Source organism: Paralichthys olivaceus, chromosome 1 (assembly GCF_024713975.1).
Source record: "Paralichthys olivaceus isolate ysfri-2021 chromosome 1, ASM2471397v2, whole genome shotgun sequence".
Classification (NCBI taxonomy): domain Eukaryota; kingdom Metazoa; phylum Chordata; class Actinopteri; order Pleuronectiformes; family Paralichthyidae; genus Paralichthys; species Paralichthys olivaceus.
In genome coordinates, this window is record NC_091093.1 from 3,532,408 (window position 1) to 3,554,064 (window position 21,657).

At 39.6% G+C, this 21,657-nt stretch overlaps 1 protein-coding gene across 3 annotated transcripts in view; it reads left to right on the plus strand.

Moving 5' to 3' along the window:
• The first annotated feature begins 580 nt into the window (after window positions 1-580).
• lrrk1 (leucine-rich repeat kinase 1) overlaps window positions 581-21,657 on the plus strand; it is a 56,110-nt gene continuing 35,033 nt past the window's right edge. The window contains exons 1-11 of one of the 3 annotated variants that reach the window (XM_069528393.1): window positions 581-964; window positions 2,740-2,834; window positions 9,675-9,865; window positions 12,128-12,299; window positions 12,602-12,781; window positions 13,825-13,961; window positions 14,312-14,538; window positions 16,304-16,431; window positions 17,130-17,293; window positions 18,753-18,890; window positions 21,003-21,115. In XM_069528393.1, coding sequence (XP_069384494.1) covers window positions 960-964; window positions 2,740-2,834; window positions 9,675-9,865; window positions 12,128-12,299; window positions 12,602-12,781; window positions 13,825-13,961; window positions 14,312-14,538; window positions 16,304-16,431; window positions 17,130-17,293; window positions 18,753-18,890; window positions 21,003-21,115 — 1,550 coding nt within the window. In that variant the 5' untranslated portion in view covers window positions 581-959. Of the gene's footprint in view, window positions 965-2,705; window positions 2,835-4,780; window positions 4,921-9,674; window positions 9,866-12,127; window positions 12,300-12,601; window positions 12,782-13,824; window positions 13,962-14,311; window positions 14,539-16,303; window positions 16,432-17,129; window positions 17,294-18,752; window positions 18,891-21,002; window positions 21,116-21,657 lie in introns of those variants that run through there. The other 2 variants (XM_069528444.1, XM_069528503.1) reach the window with 2 other exon arrangements.

Sequence of the window (21,657 nt, forward strand, 5' to 3'; positions counted from 1 at the left end):
TTAAATAACATCAATTCTGAGTTCATCTTCAGGGAAATCTTCGAATCATTGAGGTGTAAATATTGACAGAACACAGCAGCGCACACCAGGCTCACCGGTTGGATTAGTCTTGGTCAACTATAAATAGAAGGCTGCAAGTGTGCTTCATGCAAATAAAGTTAAAACCTCAGGGGGCTCTTTTTTATTTGCCCTCCATAGGAAACGCTGGAGCTGCTGTTGTTATGTTAGTAGATGGGGATAAAGTGTCTCAGCCCGGTGAGTGGGACTGACTGGAGACAATTCTAATCAACAACTTATTATTGAAAAAGATCATGTGGGGAAATACGTGGAGAACAGCTCTTCGGCTTTTTCCGGCATGAGCGAGCGGCGTGCCGAACAAGGCTCAAACTTTTTTTTGTTTCAATTTTATATCGCTCAAGCCAGGAGCCGACCCGCCCCTACTCTGCCTCCTATTGGCTTACCCTGATAACATCCCCTAAGGCTAACCAATCATCACGCGTCGTCTCTAAAACTAAACCAATCAGAGGTACGGTCGGGGGGCGGGTGCTCGCTCGCACCGAGGAGGGGCGGAGGGTCCGCTGCAGTTGCGTTGCGGAGCTTTCCACCAATGAGCTGTGATTTTGGATGCGGTGAATAATGTCCGCAGTCAACACGAGCAGCTGCGGGAAGCCCAGGAGCGCGAGCGCAGCGTGAACACCGGTCGACAGGAGGGCGTCCCCGGGCACACGGAGGAAACTCGGTTTAATCAAAGTCTCCGACGACACGGGCAGGAAAGAGTCGTTCGTCCCGCTCGGACTCGTCTGCCCTGACACAGCGCGCGCGTGTGTGTGTGTGTGTTGGATTGGAAAGTTTGCATCGTGGAATCAGGAAGTTCAGTCCGATGTTGATGTCAAACACCGATCCGTGTCATCTCCGCCTGTGAGAAGTTCACTGCGCTGAAGCCGTCTGGAGCTGCGAGCATGCGGTGAGTTCACCGCCACATGTCGTCTGGTGCAAACTGTGACAGCTCGCGGTGTCATGAGTCGGGACGAGAGGATGCGATTGAAGGGATCACACCAGTGGGCGTTCATAACAACCGTGATTTGTGTTGTAATGAAGGGGTCCAACTTTCTCTTTTTGATTTCACACAGAGGAAGTCACTGATTTCAAATGGCAGTGGTTTTTTTAAAACAGCTCAACTTTTCCAACAGGCTCCAAACTTGTTCTTTTTGCAGCATCTAGTAGCAGTGGGGGAAAGACGGGGGGGGGTGCATAGACATCATCTCAGTGGTTTGTAAAGCCCACCTCATGACACAGGATGGAAGAGAGGGAGAGATGATGTATGTTTGCAAGAGAAAAGTGAATAGAGAGTGTGTCCAGAGCTTGTGATGAAGGTCTAATGTGTTTCAGCCATAAAGAAAAAAGGTTTTTATTTCTGGAAAGATAAGTGGCTGTTATATTGACAGTATAAACTGGAAATACTGATTCACAGAAATATTACTGGTCAAATTCAAATGTACTGTCATTTAAATGTTTGTGTTTTGTTATTCAGTGATACCTTTTTTTCAGTGCCGAAACTTGTTTCAGTGCCAATGTATTTTTTTTCAGCCCCAGTATTTCAGTGCCAATATTTTATTGTTGGTTCAGCTTTTGATTTCAGTGCCAACTTTTAGTGTCACTGCTCTGGCTCCATAGAAAGAAGAACTTTGTAAGGCCTGCTCATGTTGAATGTCTCCTGTAAGGAGTTTTCAATCTCCTCTCTGGTTCAGAGTAGATTTCATAGTGCACCTACATGATCATGTTAAGCACTTTAATGCACTGTGAATGACGCCGGTTCAATGAGTGACATATTGGTGGTTTAAACAAGCATAATGGAAAACAATTCCAGTTGAAAGACGGAAACCCACTTTTTTTTTTTTCCAGGAATCCTTTGCTACTTGGAAAGGGGTTGGATTTAGATCTGCTGGATTTTTGAAAACAGATACAACAATTGTAGTTCTCTTGCTCTCTTTTTATTAATGTTGGAGAGTTTATCTGTAGATTTTACTCAGATTTGAAAATAGAATTAAATGAAACACTAATTTTAATTAGATCATATATGTATATATATAATAAAATAAAGTAAGACAACATTAAATATAACCAGAAATGTCTGACTGTCTCTCTGTATGGGTGGGATTAGGAAGTTCAGTACATTTAACATTAGTTGACACCTGTTTTAAACAGGCAACCAATGCTCTGTGGCAGTGGCTGCTATGGACAATAGTGATGTTGTCATTCACTGCAACAGCAACAAGTTATTCTGAAGTTCATCAAGTTTCACTGAGCAGCTCTTTGTGCAGCAGCTGTGGTGCAGCTTCAGGCTTCTGAGGACTGAGTCCAGCAGCCGGTCTTTACCTGCTGTGGCTCAATTACTGCAGGTCACTTTTACAGTTTCACAAAAAAAAAAAACTGCAACCAGCATTATCGCAGTAAACAGCCCAATCCAAACAGGCAGTGCACTAATTTAACTATATACAAATTCTATATTTTTTATAAAATAATTAAAAGTGTGTTTGTGTGTGTGTTTTTGTATGTCTTACCTAAAACATAGCACAGTACAATTGCATACACAACCTTATGGAATCCAGAACATCCAAAACAGCTCTGCTCTAAATCCTTCCTGTATGAAACATGTCATGTTCAGTTTTACCTCAGGGGGTTGTGATTTCTGTCTGTCACTGCAGGGTGATAGCTGAATCCATGCCTCTGCTCTGATAGTAGTTCATCAGTGACTGCAGGAGGAATGTCCTACTGGACTGTTGGACTTCCCCAGGACTCTGGAGACACTCCCAGCAGCATGGAGCCACAAAGCAGTGAGTAATCTGCCTGTTTCTCATCCATCCCTCTCTAAATTCTGTCACTGCACACAGCCTGGCTTTGGCTGATGTGGTGTTAGAGGCATCAGGAGGGTTCATGACGATTATGACTGTAAGCTGAAATGAATGGATGTGTGGAGAGTCTGCAGTGCTGCATAAATATAGCAAAAACAGAACTGAAACTGTGATTGCTGAGAACCACAAACCTGCCTTTTCACTGTATGTGAGCTTTAAACAGTACTCACTGAACATACAGAGAATGTTTTTTTTAGTCTCAGTAACATTGTGGTACAGTTATGTGTTCAATGACAACAGAGTTAAAAGATGAGGACGGATTAAAGCGGGAGATGTAGCATGTATGAGTATTTTTTCCCATCAAAAGAGAAGCTGTTCGGATTTGCTGTGACTTCTTCTTTTAATGTCCTCATCTGCAGCTATCTTACATTGCTTATATTGCTTATCAACTCAGAGCTCCTGCACAATGTATTACCAGCCGGTCGCCACGTTCACTGGTCAGTATTAAAAAAACATACACGAGTGTTCAATTAAAATTCAGAGGGGTCAAAAAAGAGGAAATATGCTTAAGAGAAGGTCATGAACATCCTACTATCTGTATTGTGATTAAATGCAACATAAATTGATATATCAGCTGTGTCAATGTCTGGATGTTGTCAAAAACTGACCATCAAATCAAATAAAGTGTGATGCAGTCATATTTTGACAATATTTATTGTCAATTTTCACATTAAACTAGAGGGATTAAAATCAAAGACTCTTATAAAAATAAATGTTCTTTTTTCATGTTAAGTAAAAAATAAAATACATTACAGAAAGCTTTTTGAAAAACACACATCTTAAATAAAGCCCTTAATTTTAAAAAACATTCAATTTTCAACTCAGCCAATGTTCTAACAATTTCAACACATCTTAACAACTGAACACTTGTAATGCCTCTCTTCTCTTCCTTTCTTTTCTTCCTATATCCCACTGCCCCTTTTCTTGTTGAGTGAGAGAAATGAGCTTCAGTTTCGAAAGTGTTTAGAGCAAAGCATGTTACATCACAGGGGTTCACACTAACATTTTGCAATTGGTTGCACTGCTCTGCCTAACTTTTATGCAAGTGTGCTAGTACATTTATGAATTTAGGCACAACCAAAATCTTCCACCATGCCTTTTGGCACCCCAGTAATACATTTTGGTGATACCTTTTTTGTTACCTATATGTTGTCATATCCGATCCACAGAAATTGAGCAAGCCATTCTTTTTCAAAGGCTGATAGTTTTATGTTGCACGCTATGGTCTTACTCAATTCTCTGCAAACTGTGTAGATAGAAACAGAGAAAGTCTAAAAATCTTTTACGCCAAAACTGGTGTATGCAGGTTTGTGTCTATTGTAGTCATGATCTGGGAGGGTGAGAGAGAAGAAATGGTACCTTGCACATAGACAAATAGTGAAAGGGGGAATTCTAACTTAAATTTGAAAAACAAAGAGAAGAGAAAGAACATGGCAATTTAGGGATAAATAATAATATTGACATTTTGTTGATATTATAATATAATAAGTATCATTTATCAAACAAAATTGCAGATAAATGTCTTGCAGCTTGGTCGATTGTTTGAAACTTCATTAATATTTCTTCCTTACCCTGTTGAAATTGTTGGAAACTGATTGTTTGGGGGATTTTTGCTTTTTGGTAACAACTTTTTGGACCCTTTGCAAGTTGTGATCCATTGGATATAGTGTGAGTCTGCAGTAGAGCTCCACATTGACGGGGGGAGAGAGACAGGAAGCTCAGTGGCTGGTGTCGCTCTTAAACAAAGGAGCATCATTCCCCGCTCCCTACCCCCCCCCTTCTCCTCCTGTTTCAGTACGTCTGACTCCCCATCCTCCCGCTCTCCTTAGCTTGTCAGTGGGAGAGGGAGAGAGGGGAGATTACATCCAGGGAACATAAACCAGGATGGGTGAGGATGCTGAGTAGCAGTCACGCAGCGGTTGAAGGGAAACCATGAAACGAGAACTGTCGACTGTCTATGCAATGGTGGCACGAGGAAGAGCAGGATTAGCTGCTTCGCTATGAGCAGGTTAGTAGGAGAGAGAAGCAGAGGGGCAGAGCTAAATGGTTATGGAGCCTTGTTTATATGCTGCACATGTAGGACGTACTGAGCCTCTAATCTGCTCTGTGGTACCAGGTTGTGGTTATAATATCTGGATCAGCCAGTGTGCTCTGAAGATGTCATAGATCTGATGACGTGGCTGTTTATAATAATAATAATACCATCCTCTGAATGCATCTCAATCATATACTGTACATGTGGGTGAGTTACTCTGTGGGGGATTTTAGTGGGATATGTTCTTGCTGAGCGAATGTTGCTTTAGAGGCTTTTCAGTGACCTAAAGAAGAAATATAACATTTCAGAGGGATATGACAGAGACTGGAACCTGTTCACTGACCAGGCTACAGACACAATACCAGGGGGTGGGCACACATTTTATTCACTACCTTTGCATTAGATAGATTTTATTTTGTGACACTGATGCCAGTACTCCTGTTGTGGGAGTGGTTGCTTCAGGCAATATTTCAACCTGTATCAAATGGTTCAGCAGCTACTATCCACCCAACTTCCAACAGTATGTGATTGGGCTGGAGCATGAAGGAGAGAGAAGCTTTACATTTTCAAATGACTTGAAGCAGTGGTGGTGTGTTGACAAAGATATATTTGTTTCCTCCATTCAAACACACCTCGCTGGCGTTGGATCAACTAGTCAGCTGGTTTGAGCTGCCAGAGTGTACTATGAGGAAATTCGTGCGAAATAAAAGTGGTTCACCAGTGGAATCACTTTCATGTGAGCAAGCAGCAGCATTGCTTTAGCACGAACGAGAGCTGTTGTATTGAGCGATAATTACAAGAAATAAATACATTTAATGGCAGAATTATGAAAATCTTAACACATAAAATGTATGTGAAGCACAAACAATCTGTTTACAGAGCCACATAGTGTAAGAGGTCACTTCTTAACTGCAACACTGCATAGAAAGAAGAAGCCTGTGTGTGGTTGTTGGGACCATTACGATGCTGAGTCTCCTGATGAAAAAGTCTCATTTCAAAGGTTCAATTTTAATATATCAGTTGTCCAGTGGTTGTGTAAAGCTCATGTAAGTGACGTTCCCTCTAGTGTGTGTTTTGTCCATGAATACTTTCCATGGTGGATGGTAAAACTAGTTCCTTCTTGTGGTCCAGCGCAGAGACAATGAAAGTAAAAGTTGTGTGAATGTTTGGTGTTGAGAGGATCTAGTTTTAATTTCTACTCAAAGCTTTACACCGACTCTAATGAATCCCTGCTCCAATGGTTATTCCATTTACAAGAATGTTTTTTTCAAATAGAAATGCATCTGAATCAGCATATAGATAAGTGTGGAGATCTACAAGTATTAATTGAAAACCCTGAATGAAATATTGTGTTAGCTGGTTAAACAGCCCCTTAAGCTGCTTAGGCTCCATAATCCTTGCTGCAGTTTTTCTCAGCTGCTTTTCTCAAAACATTTTTGTAGCACTTTGCTTCCATTGGATCGTTGACAGGGAAGATTAACTGCTGGAAACATGAGATGAGAGTGAAGAGGCACTATTGACAAAAATGGTCCTGGCATGTACTGAACAGTTGTATGCAAAGGTTTGACTGGTAGGCCTATCTGATAAAATGGGAGCCAAACCAGCTACAGGTGTGATGTAGCCAATCTGGCGGCATGAATAGATTCAATGATTTGTAAATTAATCAATTTGCCAATTGAAAGAAAATGTGCTTTTGTTAATCAAGGTATTGCTGAATTATTTTAGCAGATGTGTCAAACATATGTTTCTTCTGAATCCTTATATGTTAGACTCGTATTTATCAACTGCTAACATGATAGCCAAGTGACTATTTGGATTCTAGACAGTTGGTTGAAAAAAAAGACGTCTCTGAAGACGTCACCTCAGAGAAATTTCGATGGGATTTTTCTGTATTTGTGCATCAAGCAATCAAAATATTTGAGACCATGACTTGAGTATTTCATACTGAGCCCTGATATTAACGTCCAAAAAGTAAATATAAATATACAGAGATTCTGTAAGGTGAAAAAGCGGACCTAAAGTTGAGTTAGTATCGTCTGAATCTTTATTGACACTGGGTGCGTGCATTCACACCTAGTATTAACATGTGGCATTTGGATCTCACTTCCCCACTCTAAATGCACAATAAACATGTTGATCCTTTCTGTTCACAAAGGCCAAGTTATGTTGTCTGAGTACACAAGTGCATCAGGTCTGTGTGTGTGTCTCTGTGTGCCTGTGTGTGTCTGTGTGTCCGCACAAAAGAGAGGAGCTGAATTAATCTCTGTGAAGAAAGATTTCACCAATTTAAGGAAAGTGTTGATCATGGTAGTCAGTGTTGATATTGTGACGGTGCACAAATCAACGAGAAGAGAAAATATAAATTCAATTCATGGTGAAACTGCTGCGTGTTAGAGGACATCAGCTGAGAAAGAGGTCCTTCGTATGTGGCCCAGGACGTTTCTACGTTCACACTGTGTAAAGAATGTCAACACATGTGGCCCAGGCCCCCTTCGAATGTGGTCTGGCGTGATCGGAACGCTATCGGATCTGAGTGTGTTCACGTTGAATCCATCAAAGTTTCTTTAGTTAGTTCTACTCTAAAATAAAAGACTGAATGAAAAAATGATTTCACTCTCCTTCACATTCATTCCCTCAGGTGTGTCACCTCACTTTATAGTGCCATGTCAATCCCTGGTCTCATGTTATGTTATATAAAATGAGTGGGTGTCATGATTGTTACACACTTAGCTGGTTTATTAGTTTTCTGTCACAGGTTCCTTAGTTTGATTTCTGCCTCAAGTCCCTCTCATTTGTCTCCAAAGATAGTCTCCTCCTCCTCTTTCCTCTGCCCCTCTTTAATCACATCCACTGCTTAACGCACAGATTTTCAGTCAACCATTTTGTTTGTTCACTTAGCAGAAGTCGTACGTTTCTTTTGATCTCTAAATCAAATGGACAAGTGTAAAGGATAGTTCAGTAGTGGAGGAGATGTTGGCAGCCTCATCTCTCCCAAGGTTATTTCAGCTTTCTCAGACAGGCCGGGGAAAGCTGTGAAAGGAGTATTGATGGTGGATGGGAGGCACGTGTGGGTCTAATGGTTTCCATGTCTCAGCCTTGCTCATGCAACCTCAGCAGGCCAGTTAGACTCTCTTTGTATTAATTATTCATCAAATAAACTCACTGGTCTGCAGCAAGCAGGCACATGCAGCTCAGACAAAGCTAAAAGAGGAAACACAAGTGTTTGCTGGTGAAGTGAACAACCATACAATTATGTAGAAGCAGAGACTGTATTTACAAATCTATGTGTGTATGTTGTGAAAAATAGCCCTGAAAAAGAGCCACGCTGTTAACCAGCAATTTCCAAAAGCCAGTTCTAAACCAACAGGCTTTTTTGTGCGTGAACATTCACACCTCTTACAGTTGAAAACTAGAATACACCTGTCGTGATTCATGTTTGCACAGGACTAATACAACCTGAAGAAGTGCACTGATGCCCGAGGCTGTGCTCTGCATCAAGTGTCAGAGTTGTAAATGAGTGATTGATCCATACACTTGCTGTATCACATCTGACAGCCCTTGTAGCAACATCCTGTTGTTGATAGATGCTAATAGATAATACTACACTACTGCCTGTTGTAACAAATAGGTAATTGATCGTCTACTGTAACACCCTCCACTAATGACAGAGCCTTGAATACATTTACATAAAATAATTTGATCATTTCATTTGAGGAACAAAGATTGGGTTTTAAGGAGAGGAGTGTAGTAAGCTAATTCAGTGGGACTGTGACTGTCTTTCCATCAATCTTTTCTACTTTTGTTGACTCAAACACGACACCAGAGTCATAAGTGTGATGAAAGCCTGTCATCTTGTCTGACAAAGTCTATTATAAAAGAAATATACTATCATCATCAGGCCAGTGTCTCTACAGAGACATTATCAATGTATTATTATCTCGTTGGTCTGCATTCCTCTTATAATTGTAAAGTTATAATCATCGTGGACTTCATCAATTGGTAATTCAACTGTGCTTAATAGTCAAAACATTTCAAACTTGAACATTCTAACAATGTGGAACACATTTAATATTGCACTGCAGTGTGCATAACTGTATTTCTAGCTTTTTAATGTTGCTATCATTTGAATGAGTCATTAGTTGTGCATGAAAATCAATATTCATGGTGTCATGAAATCAATTCTCGTGCTTTGATCAAAGATATCATCCTCCCTGCACTGCCCATGTGTTATTGTGGTGAATGCAGTTTATGAAGATGGTAGCCTGTTCTGATTTTTATGACAATTTAATGATTTGTGGTTATTTTCCCTGGAAACTGTGGTCAGACCTATGGGTCAGACCTTCCGATGGCATTGGAAAACACCAGGCAACAAATCTATCATCCAGTTGTAAGATAATAAAAACCATCCCAAAGTATTTTGAATGGAAAGCCTCAAAACTCTTTTCTCTCATTAGTCACAGGAGATTAAGAGTATTAGTATTTGCCTTTAAATCTTGATGTCTTTTTGAGTTGAGTGTCAAGTGCTGCTCTACCTTTTAGTACTCTTGAACATTGGGCACTAATCCACTCAGCTGGGACAGCGTTAATAAGATGACCTAGTTCTGGGTGTTTGCTGCTAACAGGCCTACAGTAATACAATGTGTTCAACCTGCACTACACCACCATATGATCCCAGTCCTCCTCATAAGTATTCTTTCTATTCTCTATTCTATTCTCTCTGCTGTCAGGCCCTGGGGAGGAAATGGGAGCCAAGGCATCGTTGGTGGATGCTGTGGGGGGGCGCTCTGCCCTCGCTCCTTCTCTCACGCTGGAGAACATCCTGGCAGCGTACAAAGAAGGAGAGGAGATGGCTGCCAGAGAGCTGATCCAGACGGCCTGCTGCATGGAGTGCAGTGCAGGGACGCCCCAGATCAATGGGGTGAGTACACTCAAAATACACTTGACATGTGGTGGCTGGGCTGTAGTCACCACTGTGGTTACTTTAATATACTGGTGGTGAGCAGGTTTTTTAATACCCGCACCCAACTGATCTGCTATGAGTAAATAAAACTTAGCTCTCGTATAAAGAGAGTGAGAGAGAGAGAGAGAGAGAGACGTTTTTGAAGGATAAAAGTGTTGCATACATACAAACCATTAATTTACAACAATCACATGTAACTCAACATAATAATAAAACATGTTTATAATAATTTTAATTATATATTTGTGTAGCACCTTTCATACAAGAAATGTAGCTTTACATACAATATAGATACAAATAAAAACATGTTTGAATGTAATGAAGCATAAGGATAAAACTATCTAAACAGTTATATAGTCTGATATGAAGACAGCGTTTCCAGACAAAGTCAAATCTTTGAAATGAAATGTTTTCATGTTGAGGCCAGCAGAGTGAGGACTGATATCTGCTGCACATCATCATCTAACGCAATGATGCGAATGATTGATTGATTTCATTGTCTTAATTGTGTCTTCAGTTTTTCCATACAGCAATATTTTCCATTTTGATGTCTTGCTTTTGTACAGAACCTGAATTTTTTTCTGGGGAAAGTCATGAATGTATAGTTATTTCTTAGTTATTTTTAATTGTGAAATAATACCTGAGTTTTGAACAGTGGTGTGAAGGCCACCTCTCTGTTAAAGGAAGAAGCATGAAAGCTTACCTCTGTTCAGCCTAAACAACCGGCCGCCCACACGTGCGACCCAGTGCTCTAATGAGGACTATTTCAGTCTTAACCATTTATATCATGTCTTTTTCCATTCAAGTATAAAACCTTTCATTAAGGCTCAGAAAAAGAAAATATAAAATTTGTGTTTTCAGTTTTCTTTCCACTGTAAAATGGTCTTTAGATGCAGCCACTGTGTGAGAGTGTGTGGACCAGAGTGAGCTTAATGTACTTTGTGTGTTGCAGTGTGTTTTGAGTATTGTCAACGGACTTCTGTTCCCTTTTGTAGTTCCCTTGTAGACTATGCGTGCAGAACATCTCTATTGTAATACATTTTTTCTCAGTAATGTGTGTGCAGGGATTGCTGTACAGTGATAATATGTTGGGGGAAAAACATTAGACCTCATGCAAGAACCATTTGTACAAACAGATTTGTTTACCATTTCCTCATGCTCTGAGTGTTTGTATGAGTCTAGACTAGGGTGAGGCTCAGTCAGCATTTTTTAGTCCAAACTCATTTGAGTACGAGAGAAACTATCACAGGCTCGACCGCGACCATGTAGCTGAACACATCAACTAATTTACAGTATTTACAAAACTGATTAGAAGTAACCGTTTTTAACATAACGGAAAGGTGTGTCAATGTTTACAAGTATTTATACATAAGAGAATGTCTGATAGAAATGAAGGGAGCAGCAATGACACTGAGAAGAGTCGTTGTCAGTCATGGTAGAATATGTGAGTAGGCTTACACACTTGTCTCTGAATAGAAGGGTTTGTTGTATCTGACGTGGCATGTTCGTAAGAACTCACCATGCGAACAATTGTAAGAGAAATTTATGATAACAATATAAACACATCTGAACTATACCGTGACAGAATCACTGTAGCATTTCCCCAGAAAGATGGGGGAAACATTAACTGATGTTTTTCAGGTTTATTGAAGCTCCCCAAAACAACACCGTAAGAGAGTATTCGGCATGTTTGCTGTCTTTCTTCACAGTTACATTGGGTTTCCATAGCCCAGAGCTAGGTTAAATTAGCCTAATATTCATTCAATTAGACAAGTAATGAAAACAAATTACTACCACTACACACAAAACTTCATCTTAGCATTACTCTTTTACAACAAATACTAACCTTGTGCCTCTTGGGAGAGTTGCTAAAACATTAATCTTTCCCTTTTCTTCCTCAGTTTTACTGCTTTTATCATTTCTTTTCTTTGTGAAGGTACATATTGTTCTTAACAGGAAGTCTCTACCGGATCTTCACTTTCAAAATATAATATAAGATTATAATAATATAAGATTGTCTGACCTTAAAATGAGCAAATATTTCACAATAAAATAACAGAAAGACACTTTATGCATTATTATTGCATTATAAGCAGTAACATAAATTGGTTTATTTACAATCACTGTTGACCTGGGCCAAATTGAAGCTAGTTTTAGGATTCCCTTGTGAATCCTGCATATTCTTATTCGTAACCAATTTTATCATTTTGTGTGTTATAGGTACATCTCCTGTGTGCGGCCACTCAGCATGGTGATCTAGAGAGCGTGCGTTACCTGCTAAAAGAAGCTCGTATCAGTGTACCCCAGGAGCCATCCAACAGCAACCCAGCCATCCTGGCAGCTTACTGCGGCCACACCAGCCTGGTCAAAGAGCTGCTGGATTCTATACCAGGTATGAGGGAGAGCGATGGCTCAACATTCACAAAATATGAGACAGGGCTGGCCTTTAATTTTGTTAAAATGTTTTTTTTAATGTTCTGTTGGTACTTTTCAGCCTGTGAAAAACTGTAACTCTAGATGAGCTGTGACAAGTCTGAGAAGTCAGCTCTGATGTTACCAGGGTTGACCTGAAATCGGAGATGACAAATGTCTCAAAAACAATTGCAATACAAACTGCATGGGTGGGTGTGAACCAGGCTGAGAGGCTCTAATAAAAAGGGTTTGAATTATGGGAAGTGTCTGGCTCCCTCTCAGGTCCATGTCTAAGAAGAGACTTACTGAACTGGATGCTGGCCACATCTTGCCAGCAGGGTCACCTGGATGTGGTCCGGTTGCTGGTCCTCAGCTATGAGGCTGATGCCAAGGACTGTGCCATCCAAAGCGATGAGTTTGCTGTTGTCACTGGACTGCCACTGTATGCTGCTGCACGGGCAGGTAGGCAGACGAACATGAATACACTCCACATAGAACACTTTATACATAGAACACAACAGAAGCCTGCTTTACTGATTGAAAACCACTGTTCCTTTAGAAACATTCAACAAATGTATTTAGTGTTTACTTGCTTTTACCATAGATGCCTTCCATTAGACTAATTTGGCAACTCCCTTCCAAAACGTATATTCATCTGTGAGGCCTCCACCTTCACCCCCGCTCCTTCTCCATGGAATATTTTAGGAACTGAAACATCCTTGATTGCAGAACTCAGTCTTTTTGAGGTCTGCTCTGGTTTGCTGAGGACCGGTGAGGACAGGAGGAAGCATAAATAACTGAATGGAAAGCACCCCATATCTTTCCTCTTAAAGCGTGGTGAGCATACAAAGAAAATAACGCGTGGATAAAGAAAGTAGACTTCAAACCTCCAAGCACTGAATTTGTGTACAGGATTTTATACTGTTGCTTACCTCAGAGTGGGAATTGTTTTCAGTCTCTTGGTGGCTATTTACATTACTACTTAACTTACCTAAATACTGACTTAGCTCTACAACTAAAGATCATCTAAATACTGCAGGTTAATTAGACTAATTGTGAGATATGACGACAAACTGCTAGTTTGACTGACCCATTAGATTAATTAACACTAAGTCTATAATAAATTATTGATATTAAATTCATCCTGGAAGCTTTGTGTTTTGTTTGTCACGATTCAAATCTTCTACTTCCTGGAGTAGTGGATTCACTGATGCAAAGTAACAGCGACAGGCATAGCAGTAGTATTGTAGATACAGATAACACTCTATGTTACAGAATGTAATTTCACTCACTGATGTCACTACTGTATGGATTAGTATGGGGTCTCGTGCTAGAATCGCCTCATATTAAGAATGAACCAATCGATGTGTGTAATGTGGGTTGTAATAAGCTGATGTTGCTCTTTCGGGAACATGCTGTCTTTTGCAGGAGCACATGTTGAAAGAAACTGAGAGGACCTCTGCTAATGTGGACAGAAAGAGTGAGTAGTGTGTTTTGTGTTGCAGGTAGTGAGGAGATAGCTCGCTTCCTGCTGCAGAATGGAGCAGGATTCTCATCATACACCCTGATGGACCATCCAGCCTTCAGCAAACACCTCCTCAGACTCCAGCTCCAGGAAGCATCCCACAGAGAAGTGAAGGAGGTTTGTACCGCAAACGGAGTCCAGTGTTGTTTCTAAACCACTGTGAGGGTGAACACAATAATCCCAAAAACACATGAATGTATAGGAATATGACTAACTTTTTTTTGAGGCCTGAACTTTACAATGTAAAGTACCTTGATAATATATTTGATGATATGGCGCTAATTAAATTGTTTTGTGCAACAACACAGATCTATTTGTTTTTACATGTTTTTTATAAAATCTCATAGCAGATAACACATAGCAAGTAGAAAACTGCTCTGTGTTGATATTGTGGTGGTTGCCATATATACATTGGTGTATGTGAAGCAGCTGTCCACTTGTGACGGAGTAAACGTGTGTCCATGCAGGCTGTCAGTGTGTGTTGGAGCGGTCTGCAGCTGCCCTGGTTGGAGCTGGATTGGTTCATGGATATCTCCTCACGAATCACCCACCTGGATCTGTCTTCCAACAGCCTGACTGCCCTGCCCTCTGTGGTGCCCTGGGGCCTCATCCACCTGCGGACTCTAGACCTTTCTGACAACTTGCTGAAGGAGCTGCCTCCTGCTCACAGCTCTCAGGAGGTCATCTGCTCCAGGTACACATGGCAGGAGGTACTGTGGCCTGGCTGCAACTGTGATGAATATTTTTCCACGCAGCCCCAGGGTAGCAGTTAGTCAGTGTCCTCCATCTTGGATATGATGGATTACCTTCAGTTAATTACATTTGCTGTATAAAGTAACATGGTGATTGGATTTCAGACATGTATGCATCAATATATTTTTACTGCCATTATCATTGGTTTAAATGACAATTTAAAGGAAAACAAAAACATTTATCAGTCCAAATTCTGCTGTGAATCATTGTCAATTTCAAATGTGTCCTTCACAGAGATATAAGCACAAAGATCAGGAGGGAAGTGGTAGCTTCCATCAAAAATAAATAAATGACTAGGGCTGCAAACACCACTTTCAGGCATAGGAGTAAATCAAAGTGTAAGACATGTAAAGAACAAGTAATTTCCTTTTGCCACTAGGGTGTGCTGTGATTGTAAATCAAGATCTAAATGTGTTCAGGCTGGGACTCTTGTCACACGTGAAGTTAGGATTAGATTGGAAGCATGTCCAAGAAGATACCTTAACGTCTTGTAATAGCTAGCCATCAAACTACGACATCAAGCCACGGTCATACCATGTGATGAAAACTCAGGCTTTCAAAAACTTTTAAAGCAGGTGTTTTAGTGTGGGTTCAAGGTGTTTAGATGAAACTCATCAAATTTGAATTTAAAATGTGTGAGTCAGTGGCTGACTTCCTGTTGGGTTTAGCGTATTGGTCCTTGAGACTTTTTTCTCCCGTTTAGACAATACATGTGTACTGAATTTCGTAAAGATCTGTGAAGTGAGACAGAGGGGCTGCGTTTTTGGGGGCACTGTGGAGACATCTTGCTATGCCCATTTCCAATTACTCCATAATCCGCAAATGTCCACCACTTTTGGATTTTCTTTGTTGTTCCATGAGTTTAGGAGCATGTTTAGACCCTCAAAAATGCCATCCTTTTTCCTGAATAATAAAAAGTAGAGCAATTGTCAGTGCTCTGGCCCTAATAGATCAATTTAAAGGAAAGTAAGACAATAAGACCCTGGCGTAATTTGGATGTGGAGCATCATTGACCCAAGGCAATCATAAAGGAAGAACTTAGTGGTTTGTTACAGTCACAAACTCAGAATTACACTTGACTCAACCAAATGACCACAACTCATCGGGAGGACGTCCTCAAACCTGAGTAATGAGTCATTATTTTACAAAGGTACCTTTCAATTAACAAAACTAAGGGAGTGAGGAGGCCTACTCTCCAGCCTCCTTTCAATTAGCCTCTGTGTAATCACTGATAGGGAGAAAGAGAGAACAGGAGAAGAAGAGAACCACTGGCGGGAGCAAATAACAAAGTTGAACCTCCAAATATGATGGACATGGTGTGAAGTGTTAGCAAAGCCTCAGCTGGACCCTTTTTTTTCGTTGCCCAGTCAACCAAAGTCTCACTGCAAAATAAACTCAATGAGGCAGCTCATTCAGGGCATGTATATAATCTGACTGCTATCTCCCCTACCTCTGTCATCCTTCATATCCAAGATAACAGTTTGTGTGTAACAAGCTGTAGCACATTGTGTTCCTGACTTGGACAATGATCACATCACATTTTATGGCAGGACACCAGATAATTCCATAGGCTTCATGTACTTTGTCTTTTTTATCTTGACTGAATGTTTGTTTGAACTGTTTGGTGTGTCTATAACATTGTAGTGTAGTTCCCTGAGATAATGTATGTTACAATATGAATTGAAATTCTTTTTGATGTGCTTCAGTTTACAGCAGGCGAATCTCTCTCAGAACCAGCTCACCAGTTTGCCCCCCGGACTTCTCCATCTGATCCACATCCAGAGGATTTCTGCTGGCAGGAACCAGCTCACAGTCCTGTTTGACATCCATGACAGTATGTTTTAACTCTGTTGTAATTTAGTTAGTGAAGACCAAAGCTAGTATGATTGTTTACCTGTTAGAGATGCAGCGGAACTGATGCAGTCGGCATAAACGTTTCCTCAATCCCAAATGGAGGAAGTTAATATTTTCAGTCATTCAGCTTCATTAGTCACCTAAACCTGCCTGGCAGATGCTGAGTTGTTGTTTTCTTTTTTATATATATATTCATTTTAAATGCACTGGGTGTAGTGGATTTCAGCTGAATTGTATCACCAAGCACAGTAATCCACAATTAATATACCAAGGTGTAAATATTTTTTATAGTAAAAATTGTATTAAGATTTTTTAAAACAAATCTCCCAAATGCAGCAGGGAACAGCATTTCTCTTTGACTTCCAAAGTCTTTCTCTGTATTTTCAGTTGCTGGTCTGACCAATATTCTATCCAGGAACCTGACAATTACTTTTATCATTGAATTCAACGACAGTGGCTTTTGATTGAAGTTGCTGATAATCACTTAATCAACTGATTGGTTCAGCATGTCTCTACATAATGTTCATAAATACTTTTATTTTACAGCTGTTTAAATAGTTTCTGTCAATTAATGTCTGTTTCCATAAATGTGTGAAAAAGACTCAAACTTTTCGAGAGTAAAAGCAACTGAGTAGTCGAAGGTTTGATTTAGACTCAGCGAGTTGTCTTTCATTTCAGCTACAAACTGGATCGGCCTTCGTAAGTTAGAGGAGCTTGATGTGTCCGATAATGGCCTGACCAGTCTGCCTGTGGCTGTGATGCACTGTTTGAAATCCCTGAGCTTCCTCAATGTGAGCAGGAACAAACTGAGCAGCTTCCCTGACCCCTGGGCTTGTCCCCTGGTAAGGAACCAGACAAATTCTAATGATCCACTTCCTGTTTGTTACACCAGCGGATATTAAAAAGATTTTTCTTTTAGTCAGAATAGAATATTTTAGTCGCTGTTGTTCATCCTTGATATAATGGTTACTGCTGTATTAATAAAGTTCAATTGATAGCCTATTATAATAATTTCATTATAGTTAGAAGTACCTGTTGTTATATCCTCACAGAAAAGATTTCAGAAGATTGATAAGAATTGTATATTTTCATAATGCTGGAAAGGATTACAAAGTCAGAGTAGCTACATATACTGACTATACATTGATACACATTAGTGATGTGATTATCACTAATGTGTCCAACTACTTCGATAACACAACAATTAGTGCAGAATGTTTTCAAACAAAGATATGATTTATGATTTATAAAAGTCCCCCAACTGTAATTAGTGGTTAAGGTTTTGGCCCTGATGTAAACTGGCTTTTCAAACCAAAAGCCCCGAAACAGTAATTCTAAACTTTGAAGGTGATCCTGGGTAGGTGTGATTCTAAATGTATGAATGCAATGAAAAGATAATAGGATCTTACAGCCAGATATAGTGTTGACAACATTAACATTCTCAAGAACACATTACCTGATTCATCTGGCATATTCTTGTCTGAGATGTGAGGAAGATGAACTAGAGTGACATGAGAAGCCTGAGTGCAAACATGATAAAGGATTAAAGGATAATGGTATTGGCCAAATATCAAATCCTGCAGATTGAGCCTGAGGACCACGATCATCATGAATTCTGTTTCCTCTTTTCTATATTTTACACAGAGAAATACTTGTGGAAATGAAAGTGGGTATATGTACTTGTTTGCAAAAGAAAAAATGACAATCTCTCTGGATGTTTCAACACACACACACACACACACACACACACACACACACACACAGATAAAGATACAACTCGACCAGTCATTCCGTCGAAGTATCTTGAATGAAAACTCATCACAATCCCTAAACTTTAACTCTCATTAATTCTTTTTACTTTTCAAACTATTCTTACTCCGTTTGTTGCTCCTTCATACAAATGAAGGCAGGAACACACTAAGTATACACAATTTGGGAATTTCTCTTGTTGTTGTTTTGGACTTTGGGGCCTTTGTGACTTCCTAGACAGGGCAGATTGTTAGTTTGACAAGAGAATGGACCGAATATGGTTTAAAGCTTTGATTGATTTCTGATGGATTGGGCAGAGAATCTTAAACTGGGTTAAATTTATACTGCATCTTAGCATTGTCTTTATATATTTACTGAAATGTTGGAAATGAAAAATGACAGCTGAAATCTACTGTCATCACTTGTGGTTGATTGTTTTTGGTATTTTACTGGAACTAAATGTCTAGAACGTGTCAGTAAATTATATATTATTATATATGAATTGTTTTTACATGATAGCATAATAGAATTCCTCTGTCTCTTTCTCTGCAGAAACAATGCAAAGCTTCCTACAATGAGATTGAGAGTCTTCCAAACACCATCTCCATCTTCTGGAGGACTAAGCTGCAGGAGGTGGACTTCTCTGACAACAGCCTGAAGGAACTGCCCTCATACATCTTTGAACTGGAGGTAAGAACCATCTGGATCTGTTCCCACGTGTCTGAATATCAATCAAACGATCGCACAAAGTACTTAACAGAATAAAAGCAATGAAAACAATAAAAACCCCACCCAAGAAACACTGCGTAAATCTCAACAAACAATTGAAAATGAAGAAACAACAAATGCACATAAATATGAAATAATAAAATGCTAAAAGCTATGCGACTAGGTGCAGGGCATGCCTTAACTGTCAGTCTGTGGACTGTGTTGAACATGTATGTTCCTCTATTTCCTTGGCAAAACTACAGCAGCAGTCAACAAATGGGTCAAATTTCATATTTAATCAAATGTTTTATTCTTTTCATCATATTGGACCAAGACATTCACTTGCTCATCTTCATCATGGCAACGGCCATCATAGAATCCTCTTCAGCAATTTGTCTTCAACGTAAAAGCATAATGTTCATTGCTGTAGCACTTCATATCGAGCTGACTTACAGAATTTTTATATTGAAAGGTTGTGAACTTGGGTCTGAAGATTGTGTTGATTGTTTAACAAACTTCTGAAAGAGCAGAGATGCAATGTATGAAACGATAACAGAACACGCACATGAAGAGAAATAAAGCAAATTCAGTTTCTTTTGATGAACAAACTGACTACAGTAGGTAGGATAAGCACAAAGGTTTCTAACTTCACTCTACACTATAGACTGTTGCTCTACACACAATGTCCAGGACACACACAATACAAAGTGACGGTATGTTGTAGAACTGTTTTAAAACTCACTAATGACAAGGAATAATTCTGAAGTAGCTGAAGAGCATTGACACGGGACAAGAAAACAGCCCGTTCCAAACGGAAATGTTGAGAGTAACTAATAAGAGGAAATGTTAGCGATCACACATGGTAGTCACACTAACAAGCCTCCAGATGGCGCTGCTGCTCTGTGGATGGCTCCAGGTTCCACTCAGTGACTTCATGTTCGGGTTCTGCAGCTCAGAAGCACCCGAAGGTAGGAAACAACTACATGCAGAAATATTCTGCTCACGTTTTTAACACATGGTTCATTTTGGAATTGGCACTTTAATAGAAAGGCAAATGAATCAAACAACACAAGCTGAGAGATGCAACATCACATTTTAAAAAGGGATCAACTAAGAGGGAGTCATGCAAGAAGCATTTCATTCTTTTATGTCAGAGAATTTTTTTTTTTCATGTCAGTGTATTTTCTCATCTTTATCATTTTTGTAGAGACATTAATGAAAGAATGAGTGGTACAGAAGTGTTGTCCGCTTTCTCCATGGCCTAAAACATGTTTCAGTTGTAATGCGGTAATTTGAATTTGTTATTTAAAATAATAAATCGAACACGTAAATCATTTCTGTTATGTTCACTGAATTAGTGTGGTGTATATCAAGGCTGCCTGTTTACAGAGGTTTGCTTGCTGATTTCCAGGAAAATGTTCTCGTAAACATTCTGACCATGTGAGATCACCAGTAATAAAATGTATACTGTCGCATACCGTTGATTACCTACTATTGTAGTTACCGTTTTGCTGACTCTGATGAGCTGTAGTGCTATTATCTGACTTTTTCGGTCAATCTCATTAGTGTTATGAGATTGACTGATGTATTGATGAAAAGTGCTCCTTAAGACTGAAATCTCCTTCTCTTATGAATTAGTCACTAGTCTTACAACCAAATAGCAACCATTAGAAGATGAAATAAAGGGGAGTGAAAGAATAAATAATTAAAACACCTTTTCCTGATGGTTTTTTCTGATAAGCAAAATCAAAAGTATTTGGTGGTGAATCTGTATCCTGTTCCTCCACAGACTTAGAAAGCTCAGTTACGTTGAGTTACACATTTCTTATGCCAGCTACTGCTGCTTCAACAGTATCATAAAGGCTGCTTCATCGTATTCAGATTATTTGGCTCTAGAACAAGAGACAATACGACAGTGCTATAGCATTATAATAAGGTTGGAGCACCAAACATAACAGAACAGTAAGTAGGATTATGATTGCTTATGTTCTCATTACGTCACTGGAATTTTGACCCACGGTACATTGTGCCAGCTGGCTGTCCTGGAAATGAAAATGCAGATGTTTGACTGTATCTCACCTCTGTTGTCAACAGGCCGTGGTCTCACTGAGACTGTGTGGGAATCATATCGCCACACTCCCAAACCCCAGTAAGTGGAAATGCAGTCAGCTCAGGACCCTTGATCTTTCTAGGAACCAGCTTGGCAAGTAGGTCCAAACACATAAACATACACACACTGATACTTTCTTTATGTACACACTGTCAGCTGGGGTCAGCTGTTACTGAACAACTGTATGGATGTCAGTAAAAAACAATCCTACACATCAGCTTTGAAAAATGTTGCTATTAAGATAGAAACAGATTCAGTATAGAGTAGTATTGGACTGTAATCTATTTTGATAGAGCTTGAAGACTTTTAGTGACTAACATTTTATAACTTTTACACTTGGTCTACCCTAATAATGTGGATCCACTATAGGTTCACAAATCAACAGAATGATTGTCTACTTGAAAGCTGTGGCTCTTTCATGCATGACATATTTGAAAATCAATTCATCAGCACATTTTGTCTTTTCAACCAGCAAAAGTGAGAAGCTGCAGTTTGATTCTTTTTTAGATTCTTTTTACTGATAAAGATTTGGAATCAGATATTGCAATGAAGCTTACAGTGTTTTTCATAGAATATATGCAAGTTTGTACTAATCACTATGCTCACCAAGTATTTTATTAGGAACACCATATTGTCATC